General features: G+C 41.7%; 1 protein-coding gene across 2 annotated transcripts in view; it reads right to left on the bottom strand.

Moving 5' to 3' along the window:
* Positions 1 to 15,949, bottom strand: part of LOC103374160 (RAS guanyl-releasing protein 2) — a 44,633-nt gene extending 28,684 nt beyond the window's left edge. For both annotated transcript variants that reach the window (XM_008304197.1, XM_008304199.1), the window contains exons 1-6: positions 15,594 to 15,949; positions 2,032 to 2,165; positions 1,677 to 1,779; positions 1,362 to 1,418; positions 927 to 1,058; positions 340 to 490 (exon numbers count right to left, since the gene is read on the bottom strand). In XM_008304197.1, the coding sequence (XP_008302419.1) occupies positions 340 to 490; positions 927 to 1,058; positions 1,362 to 1,418; positions 1,677 to 1,779; positions 2,032 to 2,101 (513 nt within the window). In that variant the 5' untranslated portion in view covers positions 2,102 to 2,165; positions 15,594 to 15,949. The remainder of the gene's footprint in view (positions 1 to 339; positions 491 to 926; positions 1,059 to 1,361; positions 1,419 to 1,676; positions 1,780 to 2,031; positions 2,166 to 15,593) is intronic.
* Positions 15,950 to 16,476: the final 527 nt, after the last annotated feature.

Below are 16,476 nucleotides of genomic sequence, written 5' to 3'. Positions count from 1 at the left end.
AATCTCTTTTCTAAAAAGCACAAAGACAAAGCCAAGAGAAATTCCACAGCCCCTGCCCTTAACATGCCAACAGCACCCCCACACAGGAACAAATGATCCAAAAAAAAAAAGTCTTCTCGCATTTAAATCTGTACACACCCAATAATTGCTTTTGCAAAATAACACTCAAAGAGAAAAATGTTTCCAGACCACAAATATAATTAATGCCTAGTGTAAGTTGATTTTAACCGCTCTTGCTTAGCAACTACGATGAGCCTGAGGTATGTAAACAAGGAATTACTTGAGAATTTCAAGAATTCAAGAAACGTAAATATCAAACTGGGCTGCGGTCAAACTGACCAGGATCTTGCAGAAGGATTTGTACTCTAGGTAGGTGAGGTGTTCGGCCAGTTCGCAAGAATCGAGGTGGTCGAAGAGCAGGGACATCTTCCTCTTTTTGGACACGGACGGGACACGCTGAGTCACCTGCCGCTTCCATTTATAGGATGGCCTGAGAGGGACGAAAACATTTTTTTTTGTCAGTCGTTTGGAACAACACCGTAAAAGATTATACGAGGATCAGCTTTACAGCCACTGCAGCAGTCAGAACTGCACTTAAAGTGGTGTTCAAGGCATTGCATTGGGTCCACTATAATAAAATACAACAAACACTGTAAAATCTGAAATATATTAGCAAACTACTACTTTGCAAATACTCAGTTATAGCAAGCTTCATAAATATGACCTCTTATGGAGCTCTACGGGGAAGATCGGGTCACACTGGAATGGCTTTTATGAGCAAAGGGAAAGTCACTGACCCTGCGTTGCACAGCTCAGCAATGCCAAATAACAGGCAATCAAAGGGCAAGCTGGCATAAACACCCAGAGACAGACATTCATTCACACTGTCAACAGCACACGCAGCATTCAGCGGCCTGTTCACTCACACACTGTCGAGGTCAATGAGCTGACTCTGGCGCTCATTGCCCTCGGTGGTCAAGAGGTCTTTATAGTCTTTGATCTGGTCTGCCAGCTCCGGGTTCAGATTGAACTCTGCGGGAAACTCAGAAATCCAGTACCTGGAGGCCAGAACAAAGGCAGAGAGAGAGAGATGATGATGCCATGTGCTGAGAGAACTGGAGGAAAATAGACTTGTTTACATCTACACGTAATTGCCGATGCTTTTCCTTAATTTAGCTGTTTGCTTGATGATAAAATGTATGTTTTTCAGCAAATATAGCTCTGAAATCAACCGATAAATCAAATGCAGACGAATGAAAAGGAGAAGAAAGCGAGTAAGCGATGCCAGGTGGACAGATCAAAGATCAAAAACGAGAAGCACTGAATGAGATTAAAGCCAGACGTACAAGATAGTTTATTACCTCATAAGGTGGCATATTTTTGTTCGGCGCTCGGCAGTGCAGCTCTCATCTTGAGATCTGATCAACCAAGTCAAGGTGCAAATTTTCATAGAATTTGTAACTGTTCCCTCTAAAATCTCGTCAGGATTTAAAAGGTGTAGAAGAACAAAAAAAAACGATTAACACTAGACTTGATGTTCTTCTTCAAGGTCCACTTCCGAAGCCCTAAAAAAAAAAGACCTGGCTTTGATTCTATCGCTATGTAGAAGGATAATATCCATAAGCAAACACTGAAAAACATAAAAGATGATAGCAGAATCCAAAGGTGAAGGATACTTAAGCACAAGCTTCTTAGCCATGTCAGTTGAAGGAATATACCAAGGATGCATCATGAGGAACATGCGCACCAGGGGAGTATCCTTCAAAGTGCCCTTCTCATCTATGAAAACCACAAAAGGATGTCACAGTGCGAGCGTCATCTGCTTTCACTCGGTGAATATCTACGTTGGGTCGCCAAGGCCACCAACATGTACAACAATATACATTTATGCAAGAGATTTTTTTTTTTTTTTTTCTAAAGTCACTGACATAACATACATGAATATAGTAGAAAATATAAACTCACACACTTTACTTTTAGGGACTCACTTTAACATCAAATGAAAAGAAACAACACTTTATAAGAACCAACCGAAGGCCTGGATGCATGCTTCCACCAGCTCGTCCACCGTGGCAGATTGTTCTGATGATATGGACTCCATTGTTCCCTTCCTCTCTGTTTATCCCCTCGTTTCCCTCTCCGCGGTCTGACTCGCGTGCCTCTTGCTGCACACACACACACACACACACAAAAAGATGAAAAGACAAGAAGTTTATTAAGAGTAATTACGAAGAAAAGAGTGAGGAAACACATTTCACAGTGGGCGTTGCTGTGTTTTTGAAATAGCTGTGTGGTTTGGTGTTTTGCATCTTTTCTCAACACAACAATGAGTAAGATAATCAGTAGCTGCTTACACCACATTTAGGGCTTGGTGTTGTCAGTAATTAGAATATGTGCCTGTCAAAGTCGTCTCCTACACTGATATGATGGTTTGTGTTGACCCAAAGGCGGCCGAGGTGTCAGCATGCAAAATCTGCATTGAGACTTAAGAGGCATATTTTAATTGGTGCAGCTTTCAGTGGAGAGTTAAGGGTCGAAAATGTTACGGTTACCTGTAACAAAAAAAAATAACTGTTGAGGACAGTGGATGTGTGTTGGATAGAATAACCCTACACCACTTCAGATCCAAATATCTGATCAAAGAATAAACAAGATCTTACAAAGCATCCAATGTGATCTTACAGTAATGTAACAAAAACACCATGAAAGGAAGGTTCTTGAAAAGCATTAAGCTTATTTCTACCTCGTTAGATTTTGGACGGGAACTTTCTCAAGTACATTTATTTGACAGGTACGGTCACTATTTTGCAAATAAAGACTTTAAAACATATCAGTTAATAATCCTTTGCCAGTGGTTAAACTACCCCGGCACCACCTTTCCTGTTACTGTTAACTGGTTTCTTCAATACATTACTGGACAGTTCATCCTAAAATACTAAAAGAATATTGGTAAGTGATATCAGATTATTTTTCAGGCTCTTATTTTTACATGGTTGTATCAGTCATTTTACTTACTGTAGGTAAAGAATCCCAAAACTTCCTTTAAAAGTTTTTTAAAAATATTAAAAATAAATACCATCCAAGGTGTTTCAGTTCAAGTGATATCATATTGGTCTTCGAACTAAAATGTAACTTACATTTAAACATCCAGTCCTGCTTTGTGACTGTGAACTCTGCAGCCAGACATGGTAAAAATGTTGCAACGATACAATTTTTGTCTTGTCAGAGAGACTAATACAAAAGCCACAAGCACAATGGCCAGGAAACCACAATTTATCTGCCAATGACATGCATAAGTACAGGCTGTGGCGCGCAACATACAGTAAGCAGCAGAGTTGAGTGCACCCTTATGCAACATCACTTAAATGTCAAATGCTTGTATCGACTTATAGTAAGTGCATCATATTTAGAACAGCGTGGTGCTGTCTCTTCTGTGAAATAAAAAGAGTTTAGATTTGCTACATTGAATAATAAAGAGCATATAGCATAGCAGAGCATAGCATAGTATGAGATTTGATGAAGAATTAATTCATATCGATGATACCAAGTTTCTGAAGAGACGTTATTGTTCAGAGACTATTTTTTCTTGTTGTTGCTGGAGGGATTGTATTGCTCGGCCTTTCTCTTTAAAATACCCTAAAGATGTTCTATTGGATTTAAGTCGTGACCTCTAGTTTTCACTTTTTTTTCAGCTTTAGAAACTCCTGTAACTTTGGCACTGTGCTTGGGATTGTTATCATGCTGGAATATTCGTCTTCTGCTCGAGAGTGGGCGTCATCTTGTCAGCCAGTTGTCATATATCCGCAGGCATTCGTGGCACTATCTATAAATGTTGTGTCCCTGACAACGTTTGCACTCATGCTGCCCCATGTCATCACACTCCCACCTTGGTGCTTCACTGTCAGGACTATGCATGTGTGGTAGTCCTGGACAGATTCATGCAAATCAGGCCCCATCTGAGCTGAACAAGCTTTTCTTGGTTTCACCTGCTTTACACGTTATTTAGCAAAGTTTCATCTTCATCCAAGCAGCAAACAAGGGTTGTGTTTTCTTTTTCTTTTTTTTGGACTCCATCCATAGAGGTTGTCATTATCCAGCGTCCTTCACAGTACCTGAGCTGTCACAGAGACTCTTATTTCCAGTGATAACTCCTGTGCCGAGTCTGAAGCACATTCACGTCTGCTTGTCAGAGCTCCATTGTGCAAACCGCACACTCTCTATGGTGTTATTTAAGGAGGATGACCACAGGGGTTCTGATTAGTGGTACTACGGCTCCTTCTATACCTCCTCATTACTGCTGCACCTGTGTTTCCATTGATTTAGTTGCTCACTGATCTTCCTGTATCCTTTTCCATCTTGTGAAGTCTCTCAAACAGATGTTTCTGTTACTTTGGTCATTCATTAGGGGGTCATAATGCAGACATGCAGACAGAAGACGGAGAAATGTCTGGTGTTTACAGGATATTTTTTGACCATATTCATGCAGTTAGGCTCATTGGAAATCACAGGTGTACTCAGTTTTGTTTCAGTGATCCCTAGTTTTCTAATTTGGGTGTCAGCGATCAAGGGTGTATTCACATTTTCTACGTGGGGCCTGTATTTTCAATATAGCGTCTCTAAAGAATTTGTTTTAGATTGTTTATAAGAGGAAATACTTGACTTGTCAGCTTAGAAATAACACAACAATTGAGAGGTAATGCGATTTCAAAACATTTGACATTTACATGGTCTATGCAGAAAGAAATGTATACCGATTTAGTAAGTCCTCGCAGCTGGGAACCATGGCAACCACTGCCTAAAGTCCAGTCACACTTTCACAACGTATACGCACACCTCTACACACAGCACAAAGGACATGTTTACCCACAGAGGTATGGTTTAGGAGTAAATAAAAAAAGCCTGAGAAAAAGTTTTAGATTTCTCGCAGTAATCTTAGATGTGTCTGAGGTAGTACAATGCAGTAATCTTATCTGCCATAAAGGTTAATCTGTGGGTAAAATGAGAGATAAAAGAAAACGATTACATATTTTGGTTTCTTGCTGATAAGCGTGAAGGTAACTCTGAGGGTACGCGTGACAGAGTTAAGTCACAAAATCCACAACAGCACACCACCCGGCTGCATCTTCGTACTAATGGCTTTTCTAGTGTTGTGGTTCTGTGAGTGCGAGAAGGGTGTGATGAGTATGTGTATTTATCTATTGTGCCTGACACAATGAAGCCTTTCACTGCACTGTCTCTGCTGCAACACGGTGGGTGGACACACTCAATTACAGGCTTCACGAGCTGTCTCAGCCACACTCATTTCTGCAGGGACGGAGGGGGGGGGAAAGAAAACACAGCAGAGAAAGAGAGGGAAGTATAATCCTCGAGCTCCAATCATCATTCATCATAATGCGAGACAGTGAGAGTGAGTGAAAACCACTGTGATGATGAGCAGGCAAGATTAAAACAGTGAACTTCAAATCTGTGTCTTTATGGTTAGATAACGGAGAGATTAAGTGTAAAGAAGTGATGGCCAACAATCAGAAATCATGCTCCGCTGCTATAAATAGACATGAAAGTTCCTCGGTAGGATGCTAAGGTCACCACAGGAAATAAGTCTGCAATGCTGACAAGTTTTCGAAGCAACGTTGAAACCTCAGAGGGTTGAGACACCTCGCTCTGAAATAGTATGTTTTATATTCCAACTGTACAGACACTCCCTGAACAGAGAGTACTGCTCACGTCTCATAAACATAGAAAGAAGGAAAGTGGCCTTTGAGTCCATCATTGCAGCCCAACAGGAGTTTCATTTTTAGCTACATTGTTCGCAATGATGGTCTTTTAAATGGGAGCAGAGATGGTCTTTTCAGTGGCAAAAAGGGCATCTGTTCCACTTCTGCATTTTGACTGTTCATATCAGAACAACCGAAAGAAGAACTACTTTCTCCACAGATGCAGGGGGCCTGCTGTATACATCCCTTAGAGGCTGCAACAATGAACATAAAAAGGAAGGCAGGGGGATTTTCCAGCGCCACCAATGCGACGACCGAGTCTGATTTTAACTGGGTCTCCTCTGGCACAGGCTGTGCCCGTCTTGACGATGCTATCTTGCCATTCCATTCGAATACACCATTCATCATCCCTCTGACAGGAGCCCTTTGTGGCAACCCAGGGAACAGTTCTCCCTGCGCTTTTTCAGGAGAACTCAGAGGCCGATTTATCCTGAACAAGCTCCCGCCTTCTGTCTCTTTAGCTATTCTATAAGTATTTTCTCCGCAGTGTCATTTCTGATGCCGCTCCTATAGCTGTGAATCAGTGGATTGATTGTTAAGTAGGACACACTGGGAGAGCTTTGGTGTCATCCTTGGTTGCCTGGTGACGACGACCCAGGGCCATCGATCAGCCAGATTAGGGGGTGGGATGGGGGCGCAGCGGGGATAAAGGGAAGTTGACGGGTGACTGGTCAATCCTGGCCATGCAGAATCTGCAGTGCGCTGCTGGTTTGCTGGGCAGTGGAAATGTCAAAAGCTCTGGCTGGACGCAGACAGTCACCTTCAAACTGCTGTCCTTCTCATTTCCACCACTACAGCCACAAAACAATAGAAAATCTGTCCACCACATATCACACTCTCATATGGGAAACATAGAAACCAGTGAATCATTATCCTAAATAATAGTGTTTTTTAATCTATCAAGGAGAGCACCTTTAATTTGTTTTTATTATTATTATTATTATTATTATTTTGTATTCACTACTTGGTCTTAGCCCAAAAAATGACAGATGTGTCATTTTCAAATTGTTGTATTATGGAGGAATAAAAAAGCAGACAGGGATAAAAATCTGAGAAAACCAGCAAATTTTCTCTTTTGACAGGCTCAAAGATCTTTTTTTTTTTACCTGATAAATGCATTATTGTGAAATCCTACTTTGTCTAATAATAAAATATCAATTTTCTGTGTATATGCCCTTTAAAATAGAATCAAACAGTATGTGTAGGCCTATAAATCGTCATTGCATTTTCGTGTCTAAAAATTGATACTACCGCTGATTGATTCTAAGTAACTGGCAAACACACAGACAATGATATCCATCCTTTTATTGATATTTTCATAATGGCCTCATCCCCATGCTCGTAAATACCCCATGCTAATGCACACTCTCCATACAGCCATTGATTTAGCTTTATCCTCTGTCCTTGGCATTTGGGTGGCACAAGTTGATTGATGTTTTCATGGATAATGGCCATGAGCCAGGAGATACAGATGCATTTATTCACTCTGATTAGACACACACACACACACACACAAACACACACACCTAGACACACACACACACACACACAAACACACACACACACGGTCTGTTCACTCTCCCACAAAAGTTTAATATGTTCTATCTCTTATCTCTCTATTTTTAATCACACTGGTGGCTCTGGTACCCAGCAACCACTGAACGGATCAACACGAGATTTGCTCGAGACATTTGTGCTTCTCAGATTATGTTTACTAATGACTTTGCAAAAGCAGAGCTTTACAGAGTTGCTTCCCCTAAATATTTAAAACAGATGCATTTGACCCACCAATAAAAACATGAGAGAAGCAAAGGACTTTTATTTTGAAAAGCTGCAGTAAACTTTAAACATGTGTTAGACATTTTGCGGTTAACTCGACATAAATCCACAATAAATTGATGCATAAAAGGCACAAATGGCCACAAAAAATCCCAAAAATGTGTAGAAAATAAAGTGTTTAATGCTCCCCAACATCCAAATGAAATCTGAGTTATATAATTCTGCTGAGCCTGTTGTTTAAATTAGAGCTGCAGTGCAATAGTTTTATATTAATATGATTTAAATATCATTATTGTTTTAACAAAACATTTTGGTTTATGTTTTGGTCGTGAATATCCATTTGACGACATTACACCATGTATGTATTAATGATATCTGTAGAAGAAACTTAATTGGTTTTCATACATGCACTCCTTTCAGTTAACCTGACGGCATCTGAACATGTCAACTTCTATATTAGAGTGTAACACTTTTTTAAAAAGCGATGTACAGCTGCAACACTGTGCAGTCCATGTGTGAAACTTCAAGGCGGCGACTTCTGGTGTGTATGATGCAAAAGAAAAAATTTTTTAAATCGAAACTGCGCCAGAGGAGTATACATCAGAGAGAGGGAATCACAGATGGCGGTATTTATGCATCCCAAATCCAATGCCCTGACAAATGTGGTAAGGGCTGAGTTCATTACACAACACAATCTGTTGGCTGTAGTAGACCGCCACACATTTCTCATAATCTGCGTAATTTTATGTATATGTCCATAAGCAATTTAAATGAGGGGGAATCTGTGTAATTTATGAACCTTCTGCGTAAGCTGACATTTATGATGACATATTAACTGTCCAGTCACACACATATCATGGGTATGTGATGGGTATAACATTAACAGAAAAGTGATTGATGTTTGAATTGTAGAATGCCGTCAATTTACCAGACTGATGAAGCCAACAATGCTGTATATCCTGTAGGGCTTTATCATTATAAGAATTTGCTTGTGTTTCTACAGATTTAGGCCACACCCTGCTGTCATAGACTTTTTTTTTTTTTTTCGTCTCATGTTTCCCTTTGTTAGTCCATTTTCCATGGCTTGCTTCACCCATGGGTATAAAGTTGCTAAGGGAGCTTTCCTTTCATCATAGGCCACTAGAAACTCTACAAGTTGTAGCTATAAGTTTCCAAAAGCAAACCCAACTTCCTCAGTGTGGTAGCACATAAAGTAGCATATAGTTTAATCACTATGCTATGAGAAAAACTAAAAAAAGCTCCCATTGTGGTTATTGTCTGACTGTATCACTGACAACAGCTTATAAACTAAAGTGGACTAATCCCGAGTTTGGAGCTTTATCTCATCCTCGACAAACTGTAAAAACACTTACGAACCCCACTGTCTCATATTACAAACACACCACCCTTATCTGTTGCCCAACACTCCATCGTTTGTTTCAGGAAGTTGTAGTAAGGGTGCTGCACGATGGGACAGATATAGTCCTCCAGAGGGGCCGACAGAGCAGCTGGTGTCAGGCTCTATTTACAGACTGCAGGGTACTGAGAGCAGGAAGGGAAACATTTCCTTTTCCCTGGACATGCAGAATGCCACATCGGTGGGGGGGCACCGGCTGCAAACTGAGATTAGCAGCTACAGTTGCTCCTTGGGGAGGGAAGGAGCTGAGGTGGAGGGAGGAGAGGAGGAACGAGAGAATGGGAGATAAATAGAGAGACTGAGAGGCAGGGAGAGAGCGTCTGTCTCATACGTGAAAAGATATTGTTGGCTGAAAATGGGAGTTTATATAGGGAAGGTTAGCATCGATGGAAAACACTACAGGAGGCTAAAAGCTCTGTAATAAATGACTGTAAAAATGCAGCTAAATCCTAAAAGTAGTGTACTGTTTTTCCAAATAAACACAGATTAAGCCACAAAGCATCACAAACAAGACACAAAATGACAAAAAGGAAATACAAAACAACAGGAAGACGGCAAACCCGTCACAAAGAGACGCAGACAAAAGGTCACAAACAAGATAAGAGAAAAATGAGACATAAAACAACACATAAGAGAAGCGAACTGACAACCACAGGCGACAAAATGACACGAACGAGATGCAAAATGGCAAAAAAACAAGACCAAAGGGCACCTATGAGACACAAATGAGAGCTAAAGTGACACAAACAAGACACAAAACGATAGAAATGCGACACAAAGCAAGACAAAATGACAAAAACAAGACACAAGACATCAAAAACGACATGCAAAATGGCACACAGAACTAGAACAATGAGATGCAAAGTGACCCGAACAAACACACAACATAGATGAAGCACAACACGACAAAAACAAGACACAAAACTGCAGTTATAGTTAGTGTTGATTACAGTGGCACCACGATATGAAGTAAATATTGTATATTACCTTATGTGGTGCTATCCATTAAACATTAATTAACCATTCCAGCAAATCACATTTAAAGTTATTTTATAACTAATTATTACTGTAATTTTAAAGGAAAATGAAAACACACTGTAGTAAATGTAAAACGGAAACACTCCTGCTGATACCGTGTATGCACTTCTTAATAATCCTGAAATAAAAGAGAAAAAGCAAAGGAGAAAAATATGTAAATCCCACAATATCTCGCTGGGCCACAGCAGCTGCCAGAGTGTAATGTTTTATTGCGTCCTCTAAAACGAAAAAAAAAAAAAAAAGGCACGCATCCTGTTCCACATCTGGCACCCCTCTCTCCTATCTCAGCTTTCTGACTTCAAATGAAAAGTGCAGTGTGTGCTACAGAAAGGGCATAGCTGCAGATCCCATGTGCTGTTAATAAATGCCTTTCTTGCCGCCCCCCCCTACAACACAACACAACACAACAATGCATCATTGTGTGAGGCTGTTTGCGCTGCTTTGTTTTGAGGCTTCCTGCTCAAACTTCTGTCCCAGATGTGAAAGTTTGCTTCATAACAAATACCGGAAAGGTGTGTTGGTATGTGAAATGTGGCAAGCGCATGTGCGTGTCCACACTTGCGAGTCTTTTTAAACCATATCACAAACATATGCAGGTTTAAGTTAGCAAGTGTGCTCGGTTTTAGATTAAGTTTGTTTCACTTATGTTGCTTGTTTTTTTTGTCAGTTATCTCCGCGACACACAGAACTTCCTCCTCAAACGCTCGCTGTGTGAAGACTGAGCGATGAGGCCCCACGCGGTGTTGTGTAAAAGAGCAGATACATCATATTTTGCAACCGTGCATCACCGTTTGTCTCTTGCAAGGGAACACCCAGGCGATTCCTGCCAACCGCCGGTTAGCTTCAGAGCACGCCTCGGTCACAAGTTCATTTTTGTGTTCTGCAACGCTGAAGTCAGGAATCTCACATCCTGTTGTTACACGGGGCAGTCGAGTTTCAAATGTAAAACCGACGGGCCCCTGGAAAATACACTCATTCACACATTTGTCAAGAGTTGTAAAGAGGATTTATCTCGCTGTCGTGTCTGTGCGTCAAATTTCAAGACACAAGCAGTTAGCTTTAAATAGCTTAGCAGACTTTTACCTTTAAACAGCTTATTTGTTTGCAACCTTGAAAAAAGTTGTGCATTTTGGGAAACATTTGCTTCTTTGTTTTTTAGAGTTGGATATGAAGATTAATACCACTCATGCCTATGTAGCTATAGCCAGAAGCTAGGTGGTTAGCATACAGAGCTAGCCTTGATTCAGGGGTTAAACCGGACTCCATTTTTGTTTTCAGCAACAGAATTTCATTTTTCTTGGTGTATAAACACTGCATTCAGTTTTGCTGCTTAAATGCAATAATGTCTACCATAGTGGAGTTATTGCAAATATAGAATTTAACTAATCACTTAATTCAGAAAAGTGAAGCGACAGCCAGCCAGCCTCGTAATGAAAACATCAGAACATAAACTAGTGCAGATACTTAAACTGGGCCTTGTATGTATGACAGGAAATGTTTCCTGACACATTTTTCAGACTTTATGTGATTTTTTTAAGGCGTGGTGCATTTTATTACTCAAAGCGGTAAAGCAAAGGAAGCTTGTTATCATGATATCAGGGCTGAACAACTGCAACACAAACAAGTGGAATATTCAAGCCATGAGACTGTTTTGATGAAGGGGAGATATGTCACAACATTGCATTATTAAGTGTGGTGCTATAGAGATGGCACGATCTATAGATTATATTCTCCAGATGTATGGAAACACGCTTGACTGCAACAAAAACAGCATATTGTTCAGTCCTAATAGGGATTGCTGCTCACATATAACTAATCTAGGTCACTCTGCAGCGACAGCACCTAACCGCTACAGTCTAACGTCGTGTTAAAAGCAAAATAATTGATATGCAATATGGGCATTTGCGACTTTAATCAAGACTTTTTGTTTGCAATGGTTTTATCTTCAGAAGTTGTGCAACTAAATTTATTGTTTGGATTTGATCATGTGAATTCTACAAGTCGGGAACTAATCTTTCCACTTATTCCAACACCACGTAATATCCATCTGAGTTTTGTCAAGAAAACTGCATTGAGCCACAAAAGAAAGCAACCGCCAGCGAGAAATCTACGCAAAAAATCTCGATAGTAATTTTTCAGACTGTTTCACCTGGCAATTCGATATAAATGTCAGCCATTTCCATCCCTTGAAGGCACCGTTCATGCAGAAACATTAAGCCACGGCCCGCGTGGCTGCAGGAAAACATCTATCTAAAAAAAAAAAAACACCCTCTAGATAAGGTCACACGCCAGGTGATGCTGAATCCTTTAATTTTCACCAACTCTGGTTTTCTAAGAAATGGTTGCGGTCTGCAGAATAAGGCACAAACATTGCATCTGGAGGCCAATTTGCTCGCTGCACGGTGTTTATCTGCTTCATTTCCTCCTGACTGTCAGAGTTGTGCTCACTGAGCTGTACAGTGGTTTTATACAACAGTCGTTCTGAACAACTTTTTGTGTGTTAACCCTGGAAGTTTCACATTCACCCAGCCTGCTTCTTCATTACCCTTGCAGGCGTTTTAACAGCCCTGGCTGGTTCCTGTTTATGTATTCCTCCCTAAAACAGATCACAGTTCCTGGGCAAACCACAAACCCCTCAATTTCCTGTCGTCATATTACATAATTATTAAGAACATTCAGAAGAAAAAAAAAAAGCTTGAAAACTCATAGGCAGTTTGAAAACAAATGTATGGAAATGAATGTACTTTTTGAATGCAGGTGCAGGATACCACAGACGTTTTCAGTTCCCTTTCTGAAACTGAGACACGCCTAACACCTGTAGCACACTGACACCTTAATTAATCATGATCTTGCAGCCACCATCACTGCTAATTCACTGCCTTTAAGATGTAGCACCGGTGCGTTCTGATCTGCCCTCCCGCATGGCTTAACCACGATTGTGTTTCACCCTGACTTGATTTAATTCAAGCCGCAGTCTGATTTACAGCTCTTCGGCTCTGGCACTTTCCCTCCCCAGCTGCCTTCCCCTCCCACAGAATGTCTCCAACTCCTCTGCTGCTGCCTCTCTCTCTTCTCTTGTGTGTTGCAGCCTCCGTGCCTTCAAAGGTGAGGGAGAGCAGAGTGCATTGACAGACTGAGATTCTACAGAGTCTGTGGCCTTTTACTGAGAGTTGCAGAGGTGACAGAGGAGCAGCGATTTACGGGAGAGATAGGAGGAGAGCGGGGATTTGTCAGTTGGTTTGCAAGGGTTGATCCACAATTAGAAGCGATCTCGTTCGTATAAGGCGGTGACGCATCCATTCATTATTATATCTTTGACTATCAGAATTTTAGGATTGCCGTTGTCCTGCCAAGTTAGTGGGAGTCACCACGTATCTGATTCCAGCTCGGCCTTGCTACATGCGGGTAAACCTGTTCAAAACAACTCCACAGCTCAGATGGCCTCCATGCAGGTAATTAAGAGTGCACTACCAGAACTGTGGAGGAATAGATTGGACTGGCTAATTAAAAGCAACACTATTAAAGACAGAGGACATGCAGAAAGTGCATTGGACCATTAATCCCAGTGATGGCGTACATCCAACGCACGTGTCTGAACTGCTGCTCTTTGTCTACTCCCTGTAATTATTTTCTTCTCGGTGTGATTTTCTTCCGGTGTAGATCGATTTTTGCTGCTTTCCTCTTTGTTATTTTTCCTTCTGTTTATTCCTTCCTCTTCCTACCTCCCAAATTTGTTGCTGCTGGGCCTTTAGCATAAACCCTTTCACAATGGAGCCAATTATGGCTGGCTTTCCTGATAAGTGCAACACTGCAGCAGGTTGAGGTGGAGGAGGCAGCCAGAAGTGATGCTAAATATCAAGGGTGGCCGCTCCAGAGACCAGTAATAATTGCACTGCGGCAGCAGAGCAGAGAATGGAAAGGTAGAGATGCAGGGGTTTTCTTTTTTTAACTCCCTCTACTTGACTTTTCCACTATTCTGGATGCGATTTAAGTCTTTGAAATCCTGTCTTCTCATAAAGCGCTATATCTTTCAAGTCAAGCACCACTTCAGCTGAGATCACAGAGGCCACGGGTGACTCTGAGATGACTGACAATCAAATAAGGCAGCATGTGATAAAATGGACTTTGGACAAATTGTTTTATTGATTGAAGCTTTGCTGACAGATTTGTCTGAGCAGGGAGCGCACAAATTACGCTTGATGTTGATGGCTGCCTGATTTGCATTCTCTGAATCAGACGCTGATCTGGAGGAACAAGTGCACAAAAGCAAGCCTGTCCAACATTCAAAACAGGTACAGCTAATCAGCAACATGCTGCACCTGTCAAATCAGCAACACCGTGACTTTTCTGCTTCTCAAAAGGAAGCGATGAGCTGCAAAACTACAGCCGCTAATACTTTCAAATGTTCAGACAGGCTGCCAGTTACAGCTTACAAGTCAAATCCCTCTGCACGGACACCAAAACATGGGTGGATAAGGCTTGAAGGAGGGGAGATGGTAAAGAAGCTGCAGAGCCAGTAATCAGCAGCCCCGTACTCAGAGATGCCTCCTAATCCCTGCTGCTCTGAGGGTGGTGGGAGAAAAAAAATCACCTTGAATCACTAGAGTCAAGGCAGCCTGTATCAGAGAGCAGGTAATGATGGGTTGCACTGAAGGAAAATCAAGAAAGCAATCTGACCTCTTGCTTGTTTAATTCAGGCAGTCAAGGCTGAATCTCAATAAGCTGGGATGTGGCTTACAGCATTACATTACCGTCACTGTAAATTCCCATCAACGCACAGGTGGTTGGTTGTTTATTAGCAGAGCTGCCAGGGGTCCTGGGAGTCAATGCAAGCAATATTTAATGGATACATTGGCTATGAAATATGTATCAGGGTTGAGGAAACAGCTTCATATGCAGCTTTTGCATCTTAATCTGTAACTTCTCAACAGACTTTATGTTAACCATCATTCTCTTCCAGTCAAAGCTGGATAAACCCCCTGCCACTCCCTCAATCTAAATTTAGGAATAGGCGTTCCTCCATCCTCCTCTACTCTGCTCTGCGTGCTCCTCCTTCCTGAAAATGAATGTGCACAGGCTCATCAATTCCATTAATGATGGATCCAGGTATCAATGAATCACCATTAGCACCTGAGCTTCATGTTATGGCAGTGGTGCTGTGATGAAGGTAATCTTGCACCCCACAGCCACCAAGTCACGTTGTTTATGAGCTGGCTACACAGACTGCTCTGTAAACGCCACAAGTATGTAACAGCTGTAGCATATAAACCTCTGCAAGTCAGAGCGCAACAGCTGTGTGGACTTTTTTTTTTTTTTTCCAACACAAGAACAAAGCGCACCCATGAGCGCCTGAATGAGTCAACGTGAAATTCTCAGACGCAGTTGTTTGTAGGTGCAACCAGACAAGTCAACGCGTGATCTAACTGTTGCAATACAACATTTGCAGTGATGCACTAATCAAACAGGCATGCAACGTTTTCACTGTGTCAAATTTCCTGTGTTAGAACCGAACCCCCGGCGTGCGTAAAAATGCCCAAATGAGCTCAAATGGCATTAGTTTGCGCGAGTTATGAGAAACATCTTACCTTTTAGAGTTTGAAGGGTCCCATGCTCTGAGATGAGACGCAGTAGTGATTGTGGAGTGAGCTCTCAGACGAAAAAGCGTTACATCACCAGCGCCACCGAACTCACTACGTCTGTTCGGCTACCAAGTGGGAACACTAGGTCCTGCGGTTCGAGGCGGCAGTGATCGAAGCCCACAAGAAGTCATCAGAGAACACATACACTCGGATTCCTTCTTCGGAGTTGGAGCTGAGTCTGATATTTCGTAGCCTTACTGATCGACCCCAAAGCGCGCACAAGTCCTCTCCTGGCGCACTCGGAGGCAAGTTATGGATGTGATGAGTGTTGGTGTAGCAGCTGAGCTCACAGCTGGACCGCGTGCCAGCCTTCCGCTCATGTTCCAGCTGTGCAAGCCTCACAATCTCACACTGCAGAGCCACAGTCCCGCCTATTGGTAGTATCACAGCAACACCACAGCCTCCGTGCTGCTTGTTGCACCATCACCACAACAGTTGTATCATTTGTCTGCGACATCAGTGCGTAATGTCAATCAAAAGCACTTCCCGGTAGTCTGCACATCTAGTCTAGTGCTGCCTTCAAAACACCTCATAAACTTCTATTTAAATATTTCCACGAGTGTTTATGTACTGGATGACACAGGTGCATTTCTTTTTTAATAATAAGAGGTTGCTGCAGTGGTAAAATTGATGGATCTGTATTTTTTTTTTTTTTAGATAATAAATGTCTGTTATGCAACTGTTTTTTTTTTATACATACAATCCAGCTACCTGTTGCTGCAGGGCTCTGCTCCCTTCATACTGTCACATGTTTGGCATTCATGTCACACAAAGACAATTGACAGCTCTAGTAAACAAACACATTGCAGTGCCAAAGTATTTCAAGCAC

This window comes from Stegastes partitus, unplaced genomic scaffold (genome assembly GCF_000690725.1).
Source record: "Stegastes partitus isolate 25-593 unplaced genomic scaffold, Stegastes_partitus-1.0.2 Scaffold2161, whole genome shotgun sequence".
NCBI classification, from domain to species: Eukaryota; Metazoa; Chordata; class Actinopteri; family Pomacentridae; genus Stegastes; species Stegastes partitus.
The sequence above is the reverse complement of the archived record's forward strand: the minus strand, read 5'-3'. Positions and strand labels throughout refer to the sequence as shown.